This window comes from Apium graveolens, chromosome 8, assembly GCF_009905375.1.
Source record: "Apium graveolens cultivar Ventura chromosome 8, ASM990537v1, whole genome shotgun sequence".
Lineage (NCBI taxonomy): Eukaryota > Viridiplantae > Streptophyta > Magnoliopsida > Apiales > Apiaceae > Apium > Apium graveolens.
The window spans coordinates 266292564-266311134 of record NC_133654.1 but is presented as its reverse complement, the minus strand read 5'-3'; the positions used below and the strand labels follow the sequence as shown (position 1 = coordinate 266311134).

Genomic DNA, 18571 nt, shown 5'->3' with positions numbered 1-18571 from the left:
TCTATGTTGTTGTTGGCTGAGGATAACGAATTGGAATGAGTCGATGAAAATTGTTGAGAAACAATGAAATTTTAGGAAAAAATGAGTGAAAGATTGATAGGAAAAATGAATAAAAATCGGTATGCATTCTCAAAATGAGTATTTTTCACTCTAGTTGATGTTACGAATGAAAAATATAAATACTGTAAAATCTGTATAAATTTAATAATATTGGCAGATTTTACTAATTTATCAAGATTTTAATTAGTCAAGGTTAAATATACATTGTCTGAACCAAATATTTGCATCTAAAATATTAATTTATCGTGATTTTTACAGTAGCCACACATGAAAATTTTCATTTAGAAATAAGACTGAACATTCTGAATGAGACCTTATTTCAGATTACATTAAAATCAGCATAGTACGAAATTTTGGTATGATACTTACTTAACCTGCTTTTACATTTAAAGAACTCTAGTAACTTGACCAACCTCTTTGCATAGATTATGCCTTTCCAGGATACATTACAGGGTGACAACACCACTACAGAATCAGCTGGCACCCTGAAATAGGTATAATTCAGCTTGTTGCAACTTTTATGAGCTCAATATCAAACAAAAGTGTTTTATCTATCAACCCTTGGTTCCTCAGCACGAAATCCAGAGCTCGTTGGCCCTGTTAAACATAATCAAACTAGGCACTTCAAGGAAATTTTACAAAAATCAAGCAAGGAAAGACTTTAGTACCGAAAATGTTGTTGGTCTTGGACCACTCTTGTTGTAGTCATTTTCAGGATATCCCAGTTCTGGAGGCACTATGATCCTGCACAGTTTTAAATTAAGAACGGTGATATCCATAGGCAAACATGTGTATATGGCTGAGATCCTATACATTCAACGTTCAACTTACATCCATAGGCAAACATGTGTATATGACTGATATCCTATACATTCAATGTTCAACTTACATCCATAGGCAAACATGTGTATATGACTGATATCCTATACATTCAACGTTCAACTTACATCCATAGGCAAACATGTGTATATGACTGATATCCTATACATTCAACGTTCAACTAATGCATTAACTTTACCAACTTTAGAGATTTAATAGCTCTTAGCCTCTTCTCGAAAAGTACATGTCTGAGATCATAGACATCATATATAAATATATTGCTGGAGGAACCACCTCCCGCAATGCAACATTGATGGAGGTGGTTGTCATCCATGGGTGGCTGGGGTCATAACCGTTACATATATATATATATATATATATATATATATGCATTAAATCCCATAATCAACTAGCATATACGGATGTCAATAAGCACATTAGTGTACTTGTGGGTGTGTACAGCACCTTCTAATGCCACCCAAAGACATGCCTGAAACAGCTTCCTCAAAAGCTGGAATCACCTGGGGATATCAAATTATAAACTTAGATTGATCTGCAATTGTATGGAAGTAACAAAAATATTAGTGCATGTTAATTGACTTGGGTTTTAGCGGTAAATATACAAATTCCAACATATAGCATTGCAGAAAATCCAAAACTTTGTCTACTGCTTTCAACAGAGAGATACTTCATGTGTACTATTTGTTTCACCTGCTTGAAGCTTAATAATTTAGAACACATCTCTATAATGGTAAAAAAGATACTCACCTCATGCGAACCCAACTTGAATTTGTAAAAGGCTTTGTCATCTCCCTGCAGAAATATAAACATTACTTGTCGCGTTTGGATAGCAGATAAACGTTTTTGTATTAAGCTTGTGATACCTCAAAGGAACCACCCTTAGTCCTGTTGCGCGCTTCAAATATACGACCATAATACCCTATGGTATAACCATCCCAGTCAACCTGAAAAGTATCAACACTTACAGAATGCTTTGCATTTATTTCTCTCTATTTTCATTTTGCTTATTTTCAGTCGCCTGAAATAAGCATGGACAGAGTACACACTACATAGTAAATAAGATATTCACCTTTTTCATTATCCCTTTGTTAATAACGTTTTTTTCACTAATTGCTTATCAGCATCTCTTTTATAGTTACCTAAACTAGGTGGCTGCACCAGAAATTAAGTTCAGACCGGGTATAATACATAGTTTCAATCCATTTTTGTTTTTGTCGTTAAGAAGGTTATAGTTACTTTTATAGTCATCTTTTTATAGTTTAAAAGTTGCCTATCACCATCTGTTTTATAGTCACCTCCTCATAATTGCCTGAACTCAAGTGATGGCACCAGATATGAAGTTCAGCCGGGTAGTAATATATAGCTTCCATCCATTTTTATTTTTGTCGTTAAGAAGGTAATAGTTATTTTTATTAAAAAAAAATGCAGGGTTCTTCGTTTGTATGGACTCCTTTATAGTCACCTCCTCATAATTGCCTGAACTCCTAATCACCCTTAAAGTGTATCTTTAAGAATGACATCTAAAATCCACAACACGGCGCATATTGAACTCTTCAATTCTTAAAGAAGCAGTTTCTAGATTGCTATCTACTTATTTTGAAAGACATGTTCACATTATGGTCGGTCAATGTTCTAAAACTTTCACAAAATTAAAAAAGGCAGACATGCCGAAATATCAAGAAAACTACTGTCTTGTGAAATACTCCTACTTCAACTATGAAATTTACATACATACGAAAAAACTGTGGAAACGTGGCATACCACTACCATATCCCCTTTCTTTGGCGTGGTTCCATTTCCTACTCGCAAATCCTGCATTCTTCAGACAGATTGAAACTAAAACCAAATCACTTGATCATGTGTTGTGCAAGTTTATACTTATTATATATAAAAATATAGCAAGTGACCTTGTACTGGAGTCCGGAATTTGTTTCAACATAGTCGGGATATCGCATCTTGGTCTTGCCATAATCCTTCCCCTTCAAAGCCGGCACTGTTAATCAAAAGGAAGACAATAATCATCATTAAAAAGTACTCCACAGAACTTATGAAATAAATTCCACGGACCAATGCTTTACTAGTTATTAGTGACAGACATATTTAAACTTATACGACCCTAGTGTAGTGATTGGGTCTCTTTTTAGTTAAAATAAAAACCGTTGAGTGAGGATACAATAGACAAGTGAGGATACAATATACACATTCCCTGTCCCTTTCTCATACAAAGTTAAACAGTCTCGCAGAAAAAATAATAAGAGTGGTTAAACTTACTGTCAGCAAATTCAGAAGCGTGAGCGGCACCATGAACATCAGAAATATTATTAAACAGCGTGGATACTAACAACCCGATAGATGACATAACAGCTGTCCTTCGATCAACTAAAGGAAGTGATATAAAAGGGCCACTTTGTTCTAGTTAAACACAGCATAAGAAAAAGGATAAATGGAGGGAGCAGGTTAAGTATCTGGACAAATTAGAAAATGTAATTTAATAAAGAGAGAGAAAAAAGAAAAACAAATGGTGCTAACCCTGTGAAATGGGCATTCTGGAATGTATTGTAGGTCTTAGTAGTTGGTGCCGGAGCTGAAAATGAGAGGAGGCATTATTCACAACAAGGGGGGTTTGGGAATTGAATTTAAGAGTATGAGAGGCTACTGCTGCTGAGTCGATAATTTAAGAAAGGGGAAATACAAGGTAGAATCGAGATATAAAATAAACAATTTGCAATTATAAATAATAATGAAAATCGGATTACAAGATTGTACCATTGATGTTGAAGGAGGTTGTTGTGAGTGTGTGGTGATGGAAGAAGATGCAGGGTGAAATCCGACAACAACTGAAAGGGCCATTTGTAGGGGTGTAGCCTTATTACCAACCAACCACCCTCCGCTAGTTCGAGCTTCCTTGTCTGGTTTTGTAAATGATACTTGTATTGTATTAGGACAACAAGTACAATATTACGATTGTATTTGCCTTCTGTGTTTAGCTCTCGCGGGAGAATAGCGGCCTCAGCTTTTGTAATACACCCCCTTCTTTACCTTCCAATCTTTGCTTTAACATTATAATGTAATATATATTTTAAATTTGCCATTCATTTACATTATAAATTAGTTTTATTATGATTTAATATTAAAAATATGAGATAGTATCAATGTTTTTATATATTACGGATTATTATATTATTTTTTTTATATACTAAAAATACAAAATTCTTATTTTTTATTATTCCCCGTCCCCGTAGAAATCCCGTTCTGGTGGAGATCGATAATGAAAAGAATTCTTGTTTCACATTCAAGGTGTGTTCTGGGATCAGGAGCGGGGATAGTAATCCCCGACCCCGAAGTGACCCTATGCATATCCCTATCAACAATTTCAAATATTTTTGTTATAATGATATAGTTTGGATTTTTTTTTATTAATTAGTATCATATTGCTTTCAATAAATATCTAATCTAAAAATTCTCGGGCTAAGTTAAAAATCGAACTGTACGATAAAAAACAAGCTTTCACCACTAAAGTTATCTAATACCGCTCTAATAGTATGTATGAAAAAAAAAATAAGACAATCCAGTGAAAAATTAAAATAATTATTTATCGTATTCAAAGATTATTACTGTATAGATGCAGCCTCTTTATCCTGTATGCAACTTGGAACAGGAGACGGTGCTTCATACACTGAAAACTTGTCCTCTTGCAGCACAATGTTGGCAGCTCACTGGATACATAATTCACAATCATCACAACAGTACACTCATTCAGTGGCTAAAAATGGTAATACATAGATGTACAAAAGCAAATCTGGAAAAACTGATCATGACCTGTTGGGCTCTATGAAGGAATCAAAATGACATTGTCATTTGACACTTTTCTTGGATTTGTGACTCAGTCAAATGTGAGACCTGACCTAACTTGATGAAGAAGATGAAGTTATGTAAAGATGCAAAATGTATACACAATGAAGAGTTTGTTACAAAACTTAACGAGTAAGTAATCTGGAGACTATGCATAGGTATATATACAGGTCTATTACATTCCATAACTTACTAATCTGTCAATAACTAACTAATCATTACAATAATGGTTGACTAACGCAGCTTTGACTTGTGTGATGTCAGCAGCATTGTCATCAGTTCCAACACCCCCCTCAAGTTGGAAGGTGTAGAATGCACACCCAACTTGCCAAGAAGATGATGATGTTGTAATCCAGTCAGTGGCTTAGTAAGAACATCTGCTAGTTGAGTTCGAGAAGGAGTAGATGACAAAGAAATCAGACTAGAACTCAGTTTAGTGCGAACAAAATGACAGTCTGACTCTATATTTTTTGTTCATTCATGATAGACCGGGTTTCGAGCAATGTAAATGGATGCTTGATTGTCACATTTCACAGAAATAGGAGTTATATTGGGAACATCCAGTTCATGTAAGAGGCGAGAAAGCCACGCCAATTATGAAGTTAATCGTCGCAAAGAACGATATTCAACATCTGCTGAAGATAGTGAAACGGTATGCTGCTTCTTATATTTCCAAGAAAGTAAACTGCCACCCAGCAGAACTACAAAAACACTAACAGACTTGCGAGTATTCGGACACGCAGTCCAGTCGGCATCACAAAAAGCTTCGACTTGAAAAGATGTATCTTTAGTGAATAATAAACCTTGACTGGAATGATGATAGATATATCTGAGAACATGGAGACCATCTTCCTGGTGAGGTACTCGAGGTGTGGACATGAACTGACTTAAATGTTGTACGCAGAAAGATAAGTCTGGACGAGTGTTAGTTAAAAAATTTAACTTGCCAATAAGACGTCTATAATCAGCAGGGTGTGGAAATAGTTCTCCTTGATCAGGAAAAAGCTTAACAGTAAGATCCAAAGGTGTAGAAACAAGTGCAGTATTTGTGCAACCAAACTCAGATAGAAGATCCATGGTAAATTTCCGTTGAGAAACAATCATACCAGTTGGTACTTCAACAAATTCAAGTCCCGGAAAATAATGTAATTTTCCCAGGTCTTTGATTTTAAAAACATCATCTAAATAAGCTTTGATAGAGACCGTCTCCTTGGCATCATTGCCAACAATCAGAATATCATCAACATACACTGCTAAGTAAAGCACCAAATTATCATGTTTCTTGTAAAATAAAGAAGAATCATTTTCTGAGACCCTGTAGCCTTTTGTGAGCAATGTAGATTTAAGTTTAGTGTTCCAGTTTCGAGAAGCTTGTTTTAAACCATACAACGACTTGTCCAATTTGCAGAATAAGGTGGGATCAGAAAGATGTAAATCTGAAGGTGGAGTCATATACACGTCTTCATACAGGTCTCCGTGAAGAAACGCGTTATTGACGTCCAAGTGACTCATTTGCCAGCCTTTCTTAACTGCAGTAGCAACAAGGCATCTAATAGTTGTCATTTTAACGACTGGAGAAAACGTTTCAGTATAATCCACTCCTTCCTTTTGAGTGTAACCACGAACGACCAATCTAGCTTTATAGCGTTCAATCGTCCCATCAGAATTTTGTTTGACTTTAAAATACCCATTTACAAGAAACTGGTTTCTTTCCTTGAGGTAATTTGACAAGTGACCAAGTATTATTAGTTCCCAATGCCGTAAACTCAGCTTCAATAGCCTTTTTCCATTCTAGGAATATTTCACTGCTTTTGTATATGAAGAATGTTCTGATGGTGGTAGCACATAAGATGGTGAAATAACGGAGGAAGAATGACAATAAGCCTGGGTTGAGTATGAATTTGAAGGTGTACAGTCGGATGTAAGAGTACAAAAACAAGTTGTACTACAAGTAGGAGGTTGATAAGTATGAATATAGTCATTCAAATATGTTGGTAATTTCACATTACGATAAGATTTTATGACTGGAATTACATCAGGTATACTATGATCATGAACATGAAGCATGATAGGAGAATTCTCAGGATTTTCATGAGTAGATATAGTGATATCTGAACTGGTAGAAGGTAAATCATGATCTGGAACAGGTAAAGGAATAAAATTTCCAGAAATTTGTGTGACATATGGAAAAATTGACTCGTGAAAAACAACATCACGAGAAAGTAAGGTTGTTTTGGTATCAAGCCTGAGAAACTTATAACCTTTTTTACCATACGGATAACCCAGAAATACGCAGGGAATTGCCCTTGGAGAAAACTTATCTCGGTAAGGTTTAGTGGTAGATACATAGCTCAAACAACCAAATGGTTTGAGATTAAGATAAGAGGGAGTTGTTCCAAAAAGCTTCTCATAAGGTGAACAACCTTTGAGAACCTTAGAAGGAAAATGATTTATCAGGTAGGTTGTTGTGAGTACATAGTCCCCCCAAAAATGTTTAGGTAAATTTGATTGGAATAACAGGGCACGAGATGTTTCCAACAAGTGTTTATGATTCCGTTCCACCACACCATTTTGTTGTGGTGTGTGTGGGCAGGAAGTCTGATGGAGAATGCCTTTGGATAAGAAAAAATGTGTGGCATCTTTACTAAGACCTAGTTCTAAAGCATTATCAGTGCGAACCTTTTTTACTGTACAACTGAATTGAGTAGAAACTAAGGCCAAAAACTGTTTGATAAGATCAAAAACATTGTTTTTACAACTAAGTAGATGAGTCCAGGTAGTACGCATGAAATCATCTACAATAGTAATAAAATATTTGCATTTACTGTAAGTAGGGATTGAATATGGACCCCAAAGATCGACATGAATCAATTCAAATTTAGCACTAGAACATATAGTACTTCGAGGAAAAGGAAGTTTATGTTGTCTTGCTTTAGCACATACATCACAAGCAGAAATAACAGAGAGACTATTATTGTCTATATTACAAATTTTGTTCAATTTTGACAAAGACAGATGGCCCAGTCTGGAGTGCCAAAGAAGAGCTGAGGTATTGACAGAAGTGAGAGAAATACTGGATAAGCACTTAGTATCAGCTGAAGAAGGAGTTGTTGAATGCAACACGTACATGTCTCTCTGAGATTCACCAATTTCCAGTGTCTTCCTCGGAGAAGGGCCCTGTATATAACATTTATTATGAGTAAACATGACACTATAGTTAAGAGATTGAATTAACTTGCTAACAGAAAGCAAATTATACTTGAAATGTGGAACAAATAGAACATTTGTGAGTGTGATGTCAGGAGTGACAGGAACAGTATCAACAGAATCAATGCTCAGTACTTGACCATTAGGCATATATATCGTAATAGATTGTGATAAAGAAGAAAATAAATTTTCCTAAAAACACATATGGTCACTTGCTCCACTGTCTAGTATCCAGCTAGCATTTGTGGAATTAGAAAAACAAACAACTGAAGATAAGGTGGTAAGCGTACCAGCAAAGTTAGCAGAAGAAAAAGTATCAGGTGTACTGGTGTTTTCAGACAATGGTTGAGATGATTTCAGAAGTTGCATAAGTTGAGAACATATCTGAGGAGTGAGTCCATTGTTGAGATTTGATGCACTTTGATGAGTAACAGATCCATTTTGATTGGAAGCATTAGACTGTTCAGATGATTCAACATGAGATGCCATCCTCTTCGGCTTTGTTAACTTAAAATCTGGTGTAAATCCATGCAACTTGAAACATTTGTCAATGAGATGCCCTGATTTCTTGCAGTAGTTACAGAATAACTTCTTTGAATCAAACTGAGACCTATTAGTGCTACCTTGATTAGAATTTCCAGCAATATAAGGTCTAGATGCATTGAGAGATGCAGATTCAGGCAACAAATGCCTTGTTGTATGAATTTCCCTCTGAGTTTTTTCTTGGAGTAAGAGGCTGTATACCTGACCAATGGATGGGAGAGGTGAACGCATCAAAATCGATCCTCTAATAATGTTGAAACTGTCATTCAACCCCATGAGAAACTGGATAACTCTCTGGTCTTGTTGAAATTTGGATAGTTTCTGAGAAGCTCCACAAGAACATACTGGGATCAAACATAATGCATCAATATCGTCCCACGACATTTTCATCTTAGTGAAATAGTCAGTAATATTGTTACTTCCTTGAGAAATTTCAGCAAGTTCCTTATGGAGACCAAATAATTGTGCACCACTGGAGACTCCATATCTCTCTTCCGATTCCAACCATATTTCATGAGCAGAGTTAGAGTATATAACGCTCCTGCCTATTGTTTTTGATAAGGCACCAAGAAGCCACGAAATCACCATGTCGTTGCATCTCAACCAACTCTTGAAATAGGTGAAACAGTGATAGGTTTAGGAATAGTACCATCGACAAAACCTAGTTTGTTTCTTGCAGAAAGTGCAATTGTTATGGACCTCTTCCAGTTGCTAAAACCAGTGCCATCAAAAGGTTCACTAACTAGTTTCATCCCAGGGCTATCACATGACTGAAAATGCAACGGATTATCTTGATTGAACTGAGTATGAGTATTATCATGATTATCTCTATTATTATGATGTTCGATGTTTGTATTAGAAGATTCTGCCATTGAGTAACTTGACGAAGTGTTTGAAATCAATCGGAAGAAGATTAGATCAATAACAAGAAGATTTGTGACTTATGAATAAGTGATTTCTATGTGAATTACTTAAGAAATGAAGGAAATATGATAAAAAAATCACAATCAGGAGTTTTTGAACAAGAATAAAAAAAACTCATAGAGAAGATCGAACAAATATAAACAATCTCTATATGTATACTAACAATTCATAGATGAAATTGAACATAATGTGATTAATTCAGTAATGTAAATCGAGATTGCAAAGAGATTGACATTGAAGAGAGATTATGCCATTACGGAGAAAAGAGATCTATCAAGATTACAGAGAGAGATCAAGAAATTAGCTGGAAAAATGTACCGGAACCTGAGAACATTGAAGAAAAACGCGGAATTAATCAATTGAAATGACTACGCCATGAACAGATCTTCATATGCTCTGATACCATGTGATACCTGACCTAGCTTGATGAAGAGGATGAAGTTATGTAAAGATGCAAAATGTATACACAATGAAGAGTTTATTACAAAACTTGATGAGTAAGTAATCCGGAGACTATGCCTAGGTATATATACAGGTCTATTACATTCCATAACTGTTAGTCCCTTAACAATATGACAAGAATTACAGAAGGGGGGTTGAATAGAATTCTTGAAACTTTTTCTTGACTTAAAAATGTTCTAACTCGAATGTAAATATAAGTGTATTGATCAGCACAATGCGGAATAAAAACTTAAGTGAATCAAGACACAAGTAATTAAAAACAAGAGTCTTTAAAAACTTTCTGGTGGATTTGAATGATTCCACCAGAGATATATATTATATATCGAGAGAACCCTGTGTGCAGAAATGCTCACAACTGCTTACAACAATTGAACTTCTAAGACTACAGAGAAATGCTAAGAATCCTGCTTACAAATGTTTCTCTGCTTTCTTGCTTATAACTATATTGTTTTAGATGCTACTACTTGGTTTATATATCACCAAGATTATAAAGTAATAAGATAAGATAATAAAATAAAAACTATCTAATCTATTACAATGCTACTTCATCACTTTATTCCAGCATATTTGAATATCTTCATAATAGCATGAAAGTGGTAATGCTTCTTTGTTCTCGAAAACCCAGTTGAATGGGCTACCACATTCCATTTGCATCCACTCGACGCATGTGACTGTGTTGTCACTGTCAATAGATATTTGAATTCTTTATCCGTCGGGTTCATGATCATCCGTCGAGTTGTCTATTTGATCATCCGTCGACTTCATTGTAGGTCATCCGTCGGGTAGCAAACTGACACTTGACTTCATTTTATTTATGCAGAATTACAAGACATCATCTATGTACAATTAATCAACCTATTCTGCATATCTAGTTAAAGTCAACATGACTTGAATACTACTTACAAAATCTATACAATGGTGAATGCAGAAATGTGCTACAGACTTATTGTTACATAAGCTACTCACTTGATGGATAATAAGTCATCATCCGTCGGGACTATAATGAGTCATCCGTCGGGACTATAAATCTTATCCGTCGAGTGCTACATTATTTCACTATGTAAAATCTACTAAGGTATTTTGTTCATGAAATCATCAAGTAGACAACATATACACAACAATAACTTACTAATCTGTCAATAACTAACTAGTCATTACAATAATGGTTGACTAATGCAACTTTGACTTGTGTGATGTCAGCAGCGCTGTCATCAGTTCCAACATCAGATGGCAAGACCACCGGAAGGTACGATTAAGATCAATATTGACGATGCATTGTTTACGGATCCTAGTAGGTACAATTATTCCTTAATTGTTAGAGACCATATAGGCGGTTTAATAAAGGCTAAGTCAGTATGCAAGCAAGAGGATATTGACCCAGTCTTAGCAGAAGTCTTTGGTGTTAGGGAAGTATTAAGCTGGCTAAAGAATACATTAGTTGAGGCGGAGACAAATAGCTTAATGGTGGTGCCGACAATATGCTGCTCATCTGTCAATTTATCATATATGGGTAGGTTGGTAGACGATTATACGAGGTTGTTAGATAATTTAAAAAATATAATGTTACGTTAACTTTTGTTAAACGGTACACGAACAAGTTGACTCACTTTATAGCCAGAAATTCTAGTTCATTAGCTGAACGTGTTTGGTGTCATAGGAATATCCCGTCAAATTTTTTACATGTAATGATCGATGATTTGAATCAGTAATGCAATTTCAATTTGTTGCCAAAAAAAACCATTACCCACGACGGATTTATTGAAATTTTATCGACGAATCTAGGTAATACATATATATAATAATAATCTTCTTCCAAAATATTTCTTCTGTTATTTTCTTTCCGTACTAATTTTTTTCCAAAGGGCTTCTAATATTTTTTTTAAGATAAAAGAAGAAAAATATGATATACATTAAAATTTGAAAATAAAATATTGTATATTTATATTCAAATTCTTTCCCCCATTTTTGGAAAGATTTAGGGGTCGTTTGGTTCGAGAAGTGGTATGAGGTTGAAATGAGGAATCAGGTTAATGTGGTATGAGGTTGATGTATTATTTATGATATCATGTGTTTGTTTGAGTGTTGGAATGAATATTTTAGATTAAAAATACTTTTTAAGTTATTAATTTTAATTAATTTAAATATTGTTTTAATTATCATTTTAATAAATTTTAGTTCATTAAATTATTTTTGTATTAAACATTTACATTTGATTGCTTAAATAAAGTTGAAATACTATAAATAAAATTGATTCCTCGTACTCCTTTCCTCATACCACCTCTTCTCTTAGGTATCAAAAACTCATACCTTGGGGTATGAGAAATGGGTTTGAAGGGAAAAAATTATGAACCAAATATGAGGCATGGAATTGGAATGAACGAAGTCCATACTTGATACCGGAATGCCTCTAACCAAACGATCCCTTAGAAATGAAATAATCTGATCCCAATCTTGGTCTATTATATAAAAAAACACTGACACAGTGTGAAGGAGCTTGATGAAAAATCAATTATTTAAAATATAATTTTGATAAAAAATGCAGTCCGTTGAATTTGTTGGAATAAAAGATAAAATGAACAGGAGAGTAAAGTATGTAGGTTAAATTGTTTTGAAAGAGGGGGAGGCCAAAACGGAAAGAGGGAAATTTCAAAACCAAAATTCTAAAATCTCAAAAATCGCCGCGCACTGCTCCCTCCTCGTGATATTATATAAAGGGGGTACTAGACTAAACTAATCGTATCATTTCATTTGATTTAGGGCTTGAGCAACCAATCGTATCAGTAACCTAAACTAAGTATCTTCTCCTTCTGTAATGGCGCAACAGCTTCTTCCCTGCGATGGCGATGGTAATTGTATGGTTTGCAAGATCAAGGCAGCCACAGAGGAGATAATCAATTGTAAGACTTGCGTTACTCCCTGGCATCTCCCTTGCCTATCCGGAACCACCCTAGATGCTGCATCCGCTGCTGATGGCTGGGATTGTCCTGATTGTGATAATCCAGTTCCAATTCCAATTGCTCCTACTGCCAGATCTGATCTGATTGCGTCAATTAGGGCTATTGAGAGTGATTCCTCTTTGACCGACCAAGATAAGGCCATCAAAAGACAACAACTCCTTTCCGGTTCCCAAGTTTCAAACCCCCCACAATCTTCCAACCCTAATAATCACATTCTTCAGGGTTTTATTTGTTCCTTTTGTATGCAGCTTCCTGACAGACCCATTACGGTACTCTCCCCTCCCCCCCTTTCACTATCATTTCTGTCGTATATATATATTTATAATCATTTCCTTTTGTACTATTTTAATTGTTCAATTTGCTTCTTAATGCCTTCCTGTTTTTGTATTATTACTAGTTCGTTACTAATTATAGATGATGATATCATAACTTAATTTACTTGAATTTGCTTCCCCCCCGCCAGACACCTTGCGGTCACAATTTCTGTCTCAAGTGCTTCCAGAAGTGGGTTGGTCAAGGGAAGCGAACATGTGTTAATTGCCGTCTTCCAATTCCACCCAAGATGGCAAGCAATCCTCGTATTAATTCCTCCCTGGTTGTTGCTATTAGAATGGCAAAAATGTCAAACGATGACACCTCTAAGCTTCACCCAAAGGTTTGCCAGTTTATTCATAATCAAGATCGACCTGATCAAGCATACACCACAGAGCGTGCAATTAAATCTGGAAAAGCAAATGCTTGCAGCGGAAAGATATTTGTCACTGTGCCTCCAGATCATTTTGGACCCATTTTAGCTGAAAATGATCCCCAGAGAAACCAGGGTGTTTTGGTTGGAGAGACCTGGGTAGATCGCTTGGAATGTAGACAGTGGGGAGCTCATCTTCCGCATGTTGCAGGGATATCTGGCCAATCATATTACGGAGCTCAATCTGTAGCACTCTCCGGTGGTTATGAGGACGATGAAGATCATGGGGAGTGGTTTCTTTATACCGGAAGGTCTGTTGTTTTCTTCAACTTGGTACTACTTTTTTTTTTTACTGTGTTGTGAATATCTGTTTTGTTTCTTTGAACATGACTGTTTATTTTACTCTCCTTTGTTCCCCTGAGTAATATTCAAAACCAAAGGAATAATTTTATGATTTCTTCTTTATAATTATGTTTAAAAATTGAAAATATGTATTTTAGCTCCTAGCTTTGTTGTCATGGCGCTCGACGAGTCAAATAGTTGGATTCAAAAGATCAACTAGAAATGTTGACTTGCAAATTATTGACTAGTCGATTGACTTGGAATGACTTATGGGCTAGTCGGACAACTAGTGCACAAGCCGGTCATTATAAAAAAAATATTTTCTAAAATCCTACTGTAGTATATTCAAGACTCCTTTTGTTGTTCATTGAACTGAAACTTGTATGTGTCTTTCTTTATGTGTGTATAAATTGATTAAAACTGATATATGTGTATGTGTGTATACGGAAAGGGATTAGAAAAAGAGATGTTTGTAATTAACATGTCTATTTTGTAATTAATATACATATTTGAATGTTGGACTTTTGATATAGGAAACTGCATATATATTACTTACATATGATTATGGATTATGTAATTTATTATTATTAATTTCTCCACTAGTTAGTGAGTAGTCTACGACTAGTTGAAAAGTTGTACCTCTATCTACTCGACCTGACTTTCGGACGTGTCAACCATGGCTCCTTGCTAGTTTGCCTGTTATAGGCACAAGTAATCTACTGCCATGCACTGTCTTGTATGCAAACTCGTGCACATGACAATGCAGCTTTGTTTGCTTCTATTTTTCCAGTTGGCATGCTGCTCAAATATTGCCCTTAGTTGAGATAATTGCTCAAACAACTTACCCTTAATCTTGAATTTGTTTGATACTTTTAACTTTGTTTTAAGTTCTTACAGTTTGGTGGCCTGTTGCCTCATAGGAGCTTTGATTATTTGATAGCCGACCTGGCTTTTTGCATACTTCATTTTGGACACTCTCTTTTACCTATATTCAACTCTTTCTTTTAAATTATTTAGTCTTAAAGTTGAAATTGTCTTGCATAATCTAGGTTGACATCCTTCTGCCTTCTTGTTCAACTTTGTTATTTTTGTTGTTTTTACAGTGGTGGGAGAGATTTAAGTGGAAATAAGCGGACAAACAAGACACAATCATTTGATCAGAAGTTTGAGAAGCAAAATGAGTCTCTTCGAGTCAGCTGTCGAAAAGGTTATCCTGTCCGTGTTGTAAGGTGAGCTAGTATACAGGATGTTTACTGTAATTTAAACTTATAAATTAGAACTCCTGGTCTTCTAGAGTACTGTTGATCTACTCATTTCTTATTCTAATTCTTTTATTGAGCAGATCGCATAAGGAGAAACGTTCTTCTTATGCACCAGAAAGCGGAGTTCGATATGATGGGATTTACAGGATAGAAAAATGCTGGCGAAAACCTGGAATCCAAGTAAGACTTCTAGTGTATTTTTATATATCCACATGGATAGATGATAATGTATGTCTTGGTCTTGCCAAATATAGCATCTGACAGTTAATATATAATATATCAGGGTTTTAAGGTTTGCCGATATTTGTTTGTTCGATGTGATAATGATCCAGCCCCGTGGACAAGGTTTGCAATATTTTCTATTTGAAGCACTATTATCTTCTTTCTTTTTGTGGTTCTTCCTTTGATTTTATGCCTATTGATATAGTAACATTTTTAAACATGCAGTGATGATCATGGGGACCATCCCAGGCCATTGCCAGATATTGAAGAGTTAAAGAGAGCAACTGACATTACAGAAAGAAAAGGAACTCCTTGCTGGGATTTTGATGTAAGATAATGCAAATTCTTTTAATCCTACATCTTCTATCATAATTCATTTGCTATCTTACATGCATTGGAGATTTATTATATCACTGCGTTTCTTCTAAATATGGATACAAGTCCTTATTAAATGCATAATTATGATAAACATAGCTTAAAAAAAAAATCTACGCAGAGCCAAGCTGGCATTTGGAAGTGGTCGAAACCACCCCCAGAGAGTAGAAAACAAGCTGTGGTGGATGGAAAGGGCACCAAAAAAATTAGGCATTCGAAGCAAACAAAGACTATAAGAGAGAGACTTCTAAAAGGTATGGTCTTGTGAACAATTATTGTCCGAGACACATGGGCGGATCCAGAAATATATTTTTAGGGGGACACCAAGGAAATTTTGAAAAAACGCTCTTATGATTTTAAATTTTATGGGGCACTTTCATATATGTTTAAAAAAATTAATGGCGAAAAAACGTAAATTTTGATTTTAGGGGGGACACGTGTCCCCCGGTGCCCCTTACTAGATCCGCCCATGCCGAGACACATGCATTTCTTCCACACCTGCTGTTAGAATTTACATATATCGAACATAGATAAAAGAATTCGGCAAAATTTTTGAAAGAATTTTTGGAAGTGAAAATCAATTAACAATCAAAACAAAGCATATAAGAATAAGACTGATAAAGTAAATATAATTATCATATTTCAAATAGAGTTATTCTACTTTAACAATTTAATAGGCCCATGTTATATTTTAATTCATTTCAGCACATCGGTTGGCTTTTTCATGTGCTATCTTATAGTATTTGGGTTTAGTTTGTCACGAGTGTTCACTCTGTTTCAGTCTCAAAAAAAGTTATGTACATGCCACACAAACTACTAATTCTTGGTCTTAATACTAATATCATTGAATTTGTGTTATTTTCTTGGTTATCATATTTGTGACAATACATTGTGCAGAATTCAGTTGTTTGCTCTGCAAGAAGATAATGGTCATGCCACTTACTACTCCTTGTGCCCATAACTTCTGCAAGTCATGTTTGGAGGGTGCCTTTGCTGGTCAAACTTTCATAAGGCAGAGGGTTTGTGAAGGTAGACGAACGTTAAGAGCACAGAAGAATATTATGAAATGTCCATCATGTTCAGCTGACATCTCTGATTTCCTCCGGTCTCCGCAGGTACTTCTGAGTTTGTGTGCATATATTGTGTAGTTTCATAAATGTCATTGTATTTGGTATTAATTACAAGTAATAACCATAAAAACAAAGTGGAGAACAAATTTGCTCCTCCAAACAGCCCTATATATTAATATTAATCTATATATGAACTATGTTTACCCAAAATATTCCATTAATTATGATATATATGTTGGCGATAGATAATTAATTATTTTTTTATTGAAATTCATGTTAATAGAAAAAATGATGTATATATTTATACTAAATGTAATCAATTATGTTTTACCCATTTCATTAATTTTAAACAGAAGGAAATTTTTACTAACTCTTTGTGCCTACTAAAATTAGAATGTTGTTTATTATAGTTAAATATATCTCATGGGAATTATTGGAACTAACTCATGTATGAATTTGAGGTGGATCCGTACAAGTTACAAGTCTAGATAGCATAGGGGTTATCTTACCAATGCTTCTATAAACATTTCACGATCTAGGATTTGCATGTGATTGCTTTAGTATGAGTGTCTTGATGCTAAAGTTGTACATTGCTTGAAGCTAGTGAGTTATTTTGTTTGCAGGTTAATAGAGAGCTGATGCATGTGATAGATTCACTCAAGCGCCAAAGCAAAGAAATAGACGGAGATGAGGAAAATGTAGATTTGGATGAAGAAATTGTTGATGCTGAGGAAAAACATTCTCAATCGGCTGAGGAAAATGATGCAACTGATGGGCTAATCAAAGATAAGGAAATCTATAATATTGATAGTGAAATTCCAAAATGTGATGAAATTGAGAATCAAAGCCCCACCAAAAGTCCAAGTAAACCTCAAACCCACAAGAATAACAAGAGGAAAAATCTAGGAAATGATGACACCATTCCTGAAGTTTCAATTCATCCCAATAATACTCAGAAGAATTGTAAGGGCGGGGCTAGAGATGCTCCTGAAACAACTATCTGCACCAATGTACAAGCAAGTCCAATAGGCAGGAAACTCAAGGGATCTGAACCTGAAAAGAATGATGCAGATACAACTTGTTCATCAAATCCGCCAACTGGAGTTCAAACTAGAGGCAAGAAAAAGAAATTGGTTGAAAGTTGAATTAGTTTATTCAGCTATCCTTCCTTTTCTTTACCTATTTGCCTGTAAGAAACTTGTTTATCGTTATCTGTGTTTGTTATTTCCATTTAAGGGTGTTGAACTTTTTTACCCGTTCATGTGGTGGTAAACAATTGAGGTCATTCATCATTTTGGATTGGATTTTTGTAATGCACGTCAGTGCTTAAATTGATCTAGAAGTATTTTAAATTTGAATTGTTCGTTTTCTCCTTTCATGACTTCTTTTCTAGGATTGTTGTTGGCAACTTTTATAGTTCTATTACAATAATTTTTACCATTTTCTTATAATATTATAAGATATTATCGAACTTTATGTAAACCATAATGTTAGTAGTGAAAAGTGCAAATATAAATCTCTTACGAGCCCTTCAAATGTAAATGGTGTTTTTTTGAAAGAAGAGATAAATAATCATACAAACGGGGTAGTTGGAAGCTGTGGCGGATCTTGATTTATTTTAATAAAATATAATGTTTTCTTGAAAGAAAACGTAAATAATCGTACAATGAAATTTATTTTTATATACAAGATCCCCATTTTTGTAATAATATAAAAATATATTTAATAAAATATAAAATGAATATGAATAATTTAATTTTTTTTTATAAT

General features: G+C 34.9%; 3 protein-coding genes across 3 annotated transcripts; 1 reads left to right on the top strand and 2 right to left on the bottom strand.

Annotated features, from left to right (window-relative positions):
• Positions 1–328: 328 nt before the first annotated feature.
• On the bottom strand, positions 329–3934 carry LOC141678523 (peptidyl-prolyl cis-trans isomerase FKBP19, chloroplastic). The gene is made up of 10 exons (XM_074484872.1): positions 3667–3934; positions 3430–3484; positions 3172–3312; positions 2808–2893; positions 2662–2712; positions 1764–1844; positions 1648–1692; positions 1345–1400; positions 729–804; positions 329–657 (listed from the first exon to the last, which is right to left on the bottom strand). Exons 1-10 carry the CDS (start codon positions 3748–3750, stop codon positions 562–564), a joined length of 771 nt encoding a protein of 256 aa, XP_074340973.1. The 5' UTR covers positions 3751–3934; the 3' UTR covers positions 329–561.
• Positions 3935–8151: 4217 nt separating this feature from the next.
• On the bottom strand, positions 8152–9090 carry LOC141680950 (uncharacterized). Its single transcript, XM_074487024.1, has one exon. The coding sequence runs from the start codon at positions 9088–9090 to the stop codon at positions 8152–8154; it is 939 nt and encodes a 312-aa protein (XP_074343125.1).
• A 3406-nt stretch (positions 9091–12496) lies between these two features.
• LOC141678142 (E3 ubiquitin-protein ligase ORTHRUS 2-like) lies at positions 12497–18173 on the top strand. Its single transcript, XM_074484388.1, has 9 exons — positions 12497–13114; positions 13309–13841; positions 14976–15101; positions 15215–15314; positions 15418–15479; positions 15582–15684; positions 15853–15985; positions 16629–16846; positions 17425–18173. Exons 1-9 carry the CDS (start codon positions 12701–12703, stop codon positions 17944–17946), a joined length of 2211 nt encoding a protein of 736 aa, XP_074340489.1. The 5' UTR covers positions 12497–12700; the 3' UTR covers positions 17947–18173.
• The last annotated feature ends 398 nt before the right edge of the window (positions 18174–18571 follow it).

Excerpts from the sequence above, each read along its gene's own strand:
- LOC141678523 (XM_074484872.1), bottom strand. The coding sequence starts at position 3,750 with ATGGCCCTTTCAGTTGTTGTCGGATTTCACCCTGCATCTTCTTCCATC. Across the intron at positions 1,845-2,661 it reads AGAAAGGGGATATGGTAGTG|GTTGACTGGGATGGTTATAC; the intron begins GTATGCCACGTT and ends GATACTTTTCAG. Across the intron at positions 1,693-1,763 it reads CTAAGGGTGGTTCCTTTGAG|GGAGATGACAAAGCCTTTTA; the intron begins GTATCACAAGCT and ends ATATTTCTGCAG.
- LOC141680950 (XM_074487024.1), bottom strand. The coding sequence starts at position 9,090 with ATGGTGATTTCGTGGCTTCTTGGTGCCTTATCAAAAACAATAGGCAGG.
- LOC141678142 (XM_074484388.1), top strand. The coding sequence starts at position 12,701 with ATGGCGCAACAGCTTCTTCCCTGCGATGGCGATGGTAATTGTATGGTT. Across the intron at positions 13,115-13,308 it reads TTCCTGACAGACCCATTACG|ACACCTTGCGGTCACAATTT; the intron begins GTACTCTCCCCT and ends CCCCCCCGCCAG. Across the intron at positions 13,842-14,975 it reads TGGTTTCTTTATACCGGAAG|TGGTGGGAGAGATTTAAGTG; the intron begins GTCTGTTGTTTT and ends TTGTTTTTACAG.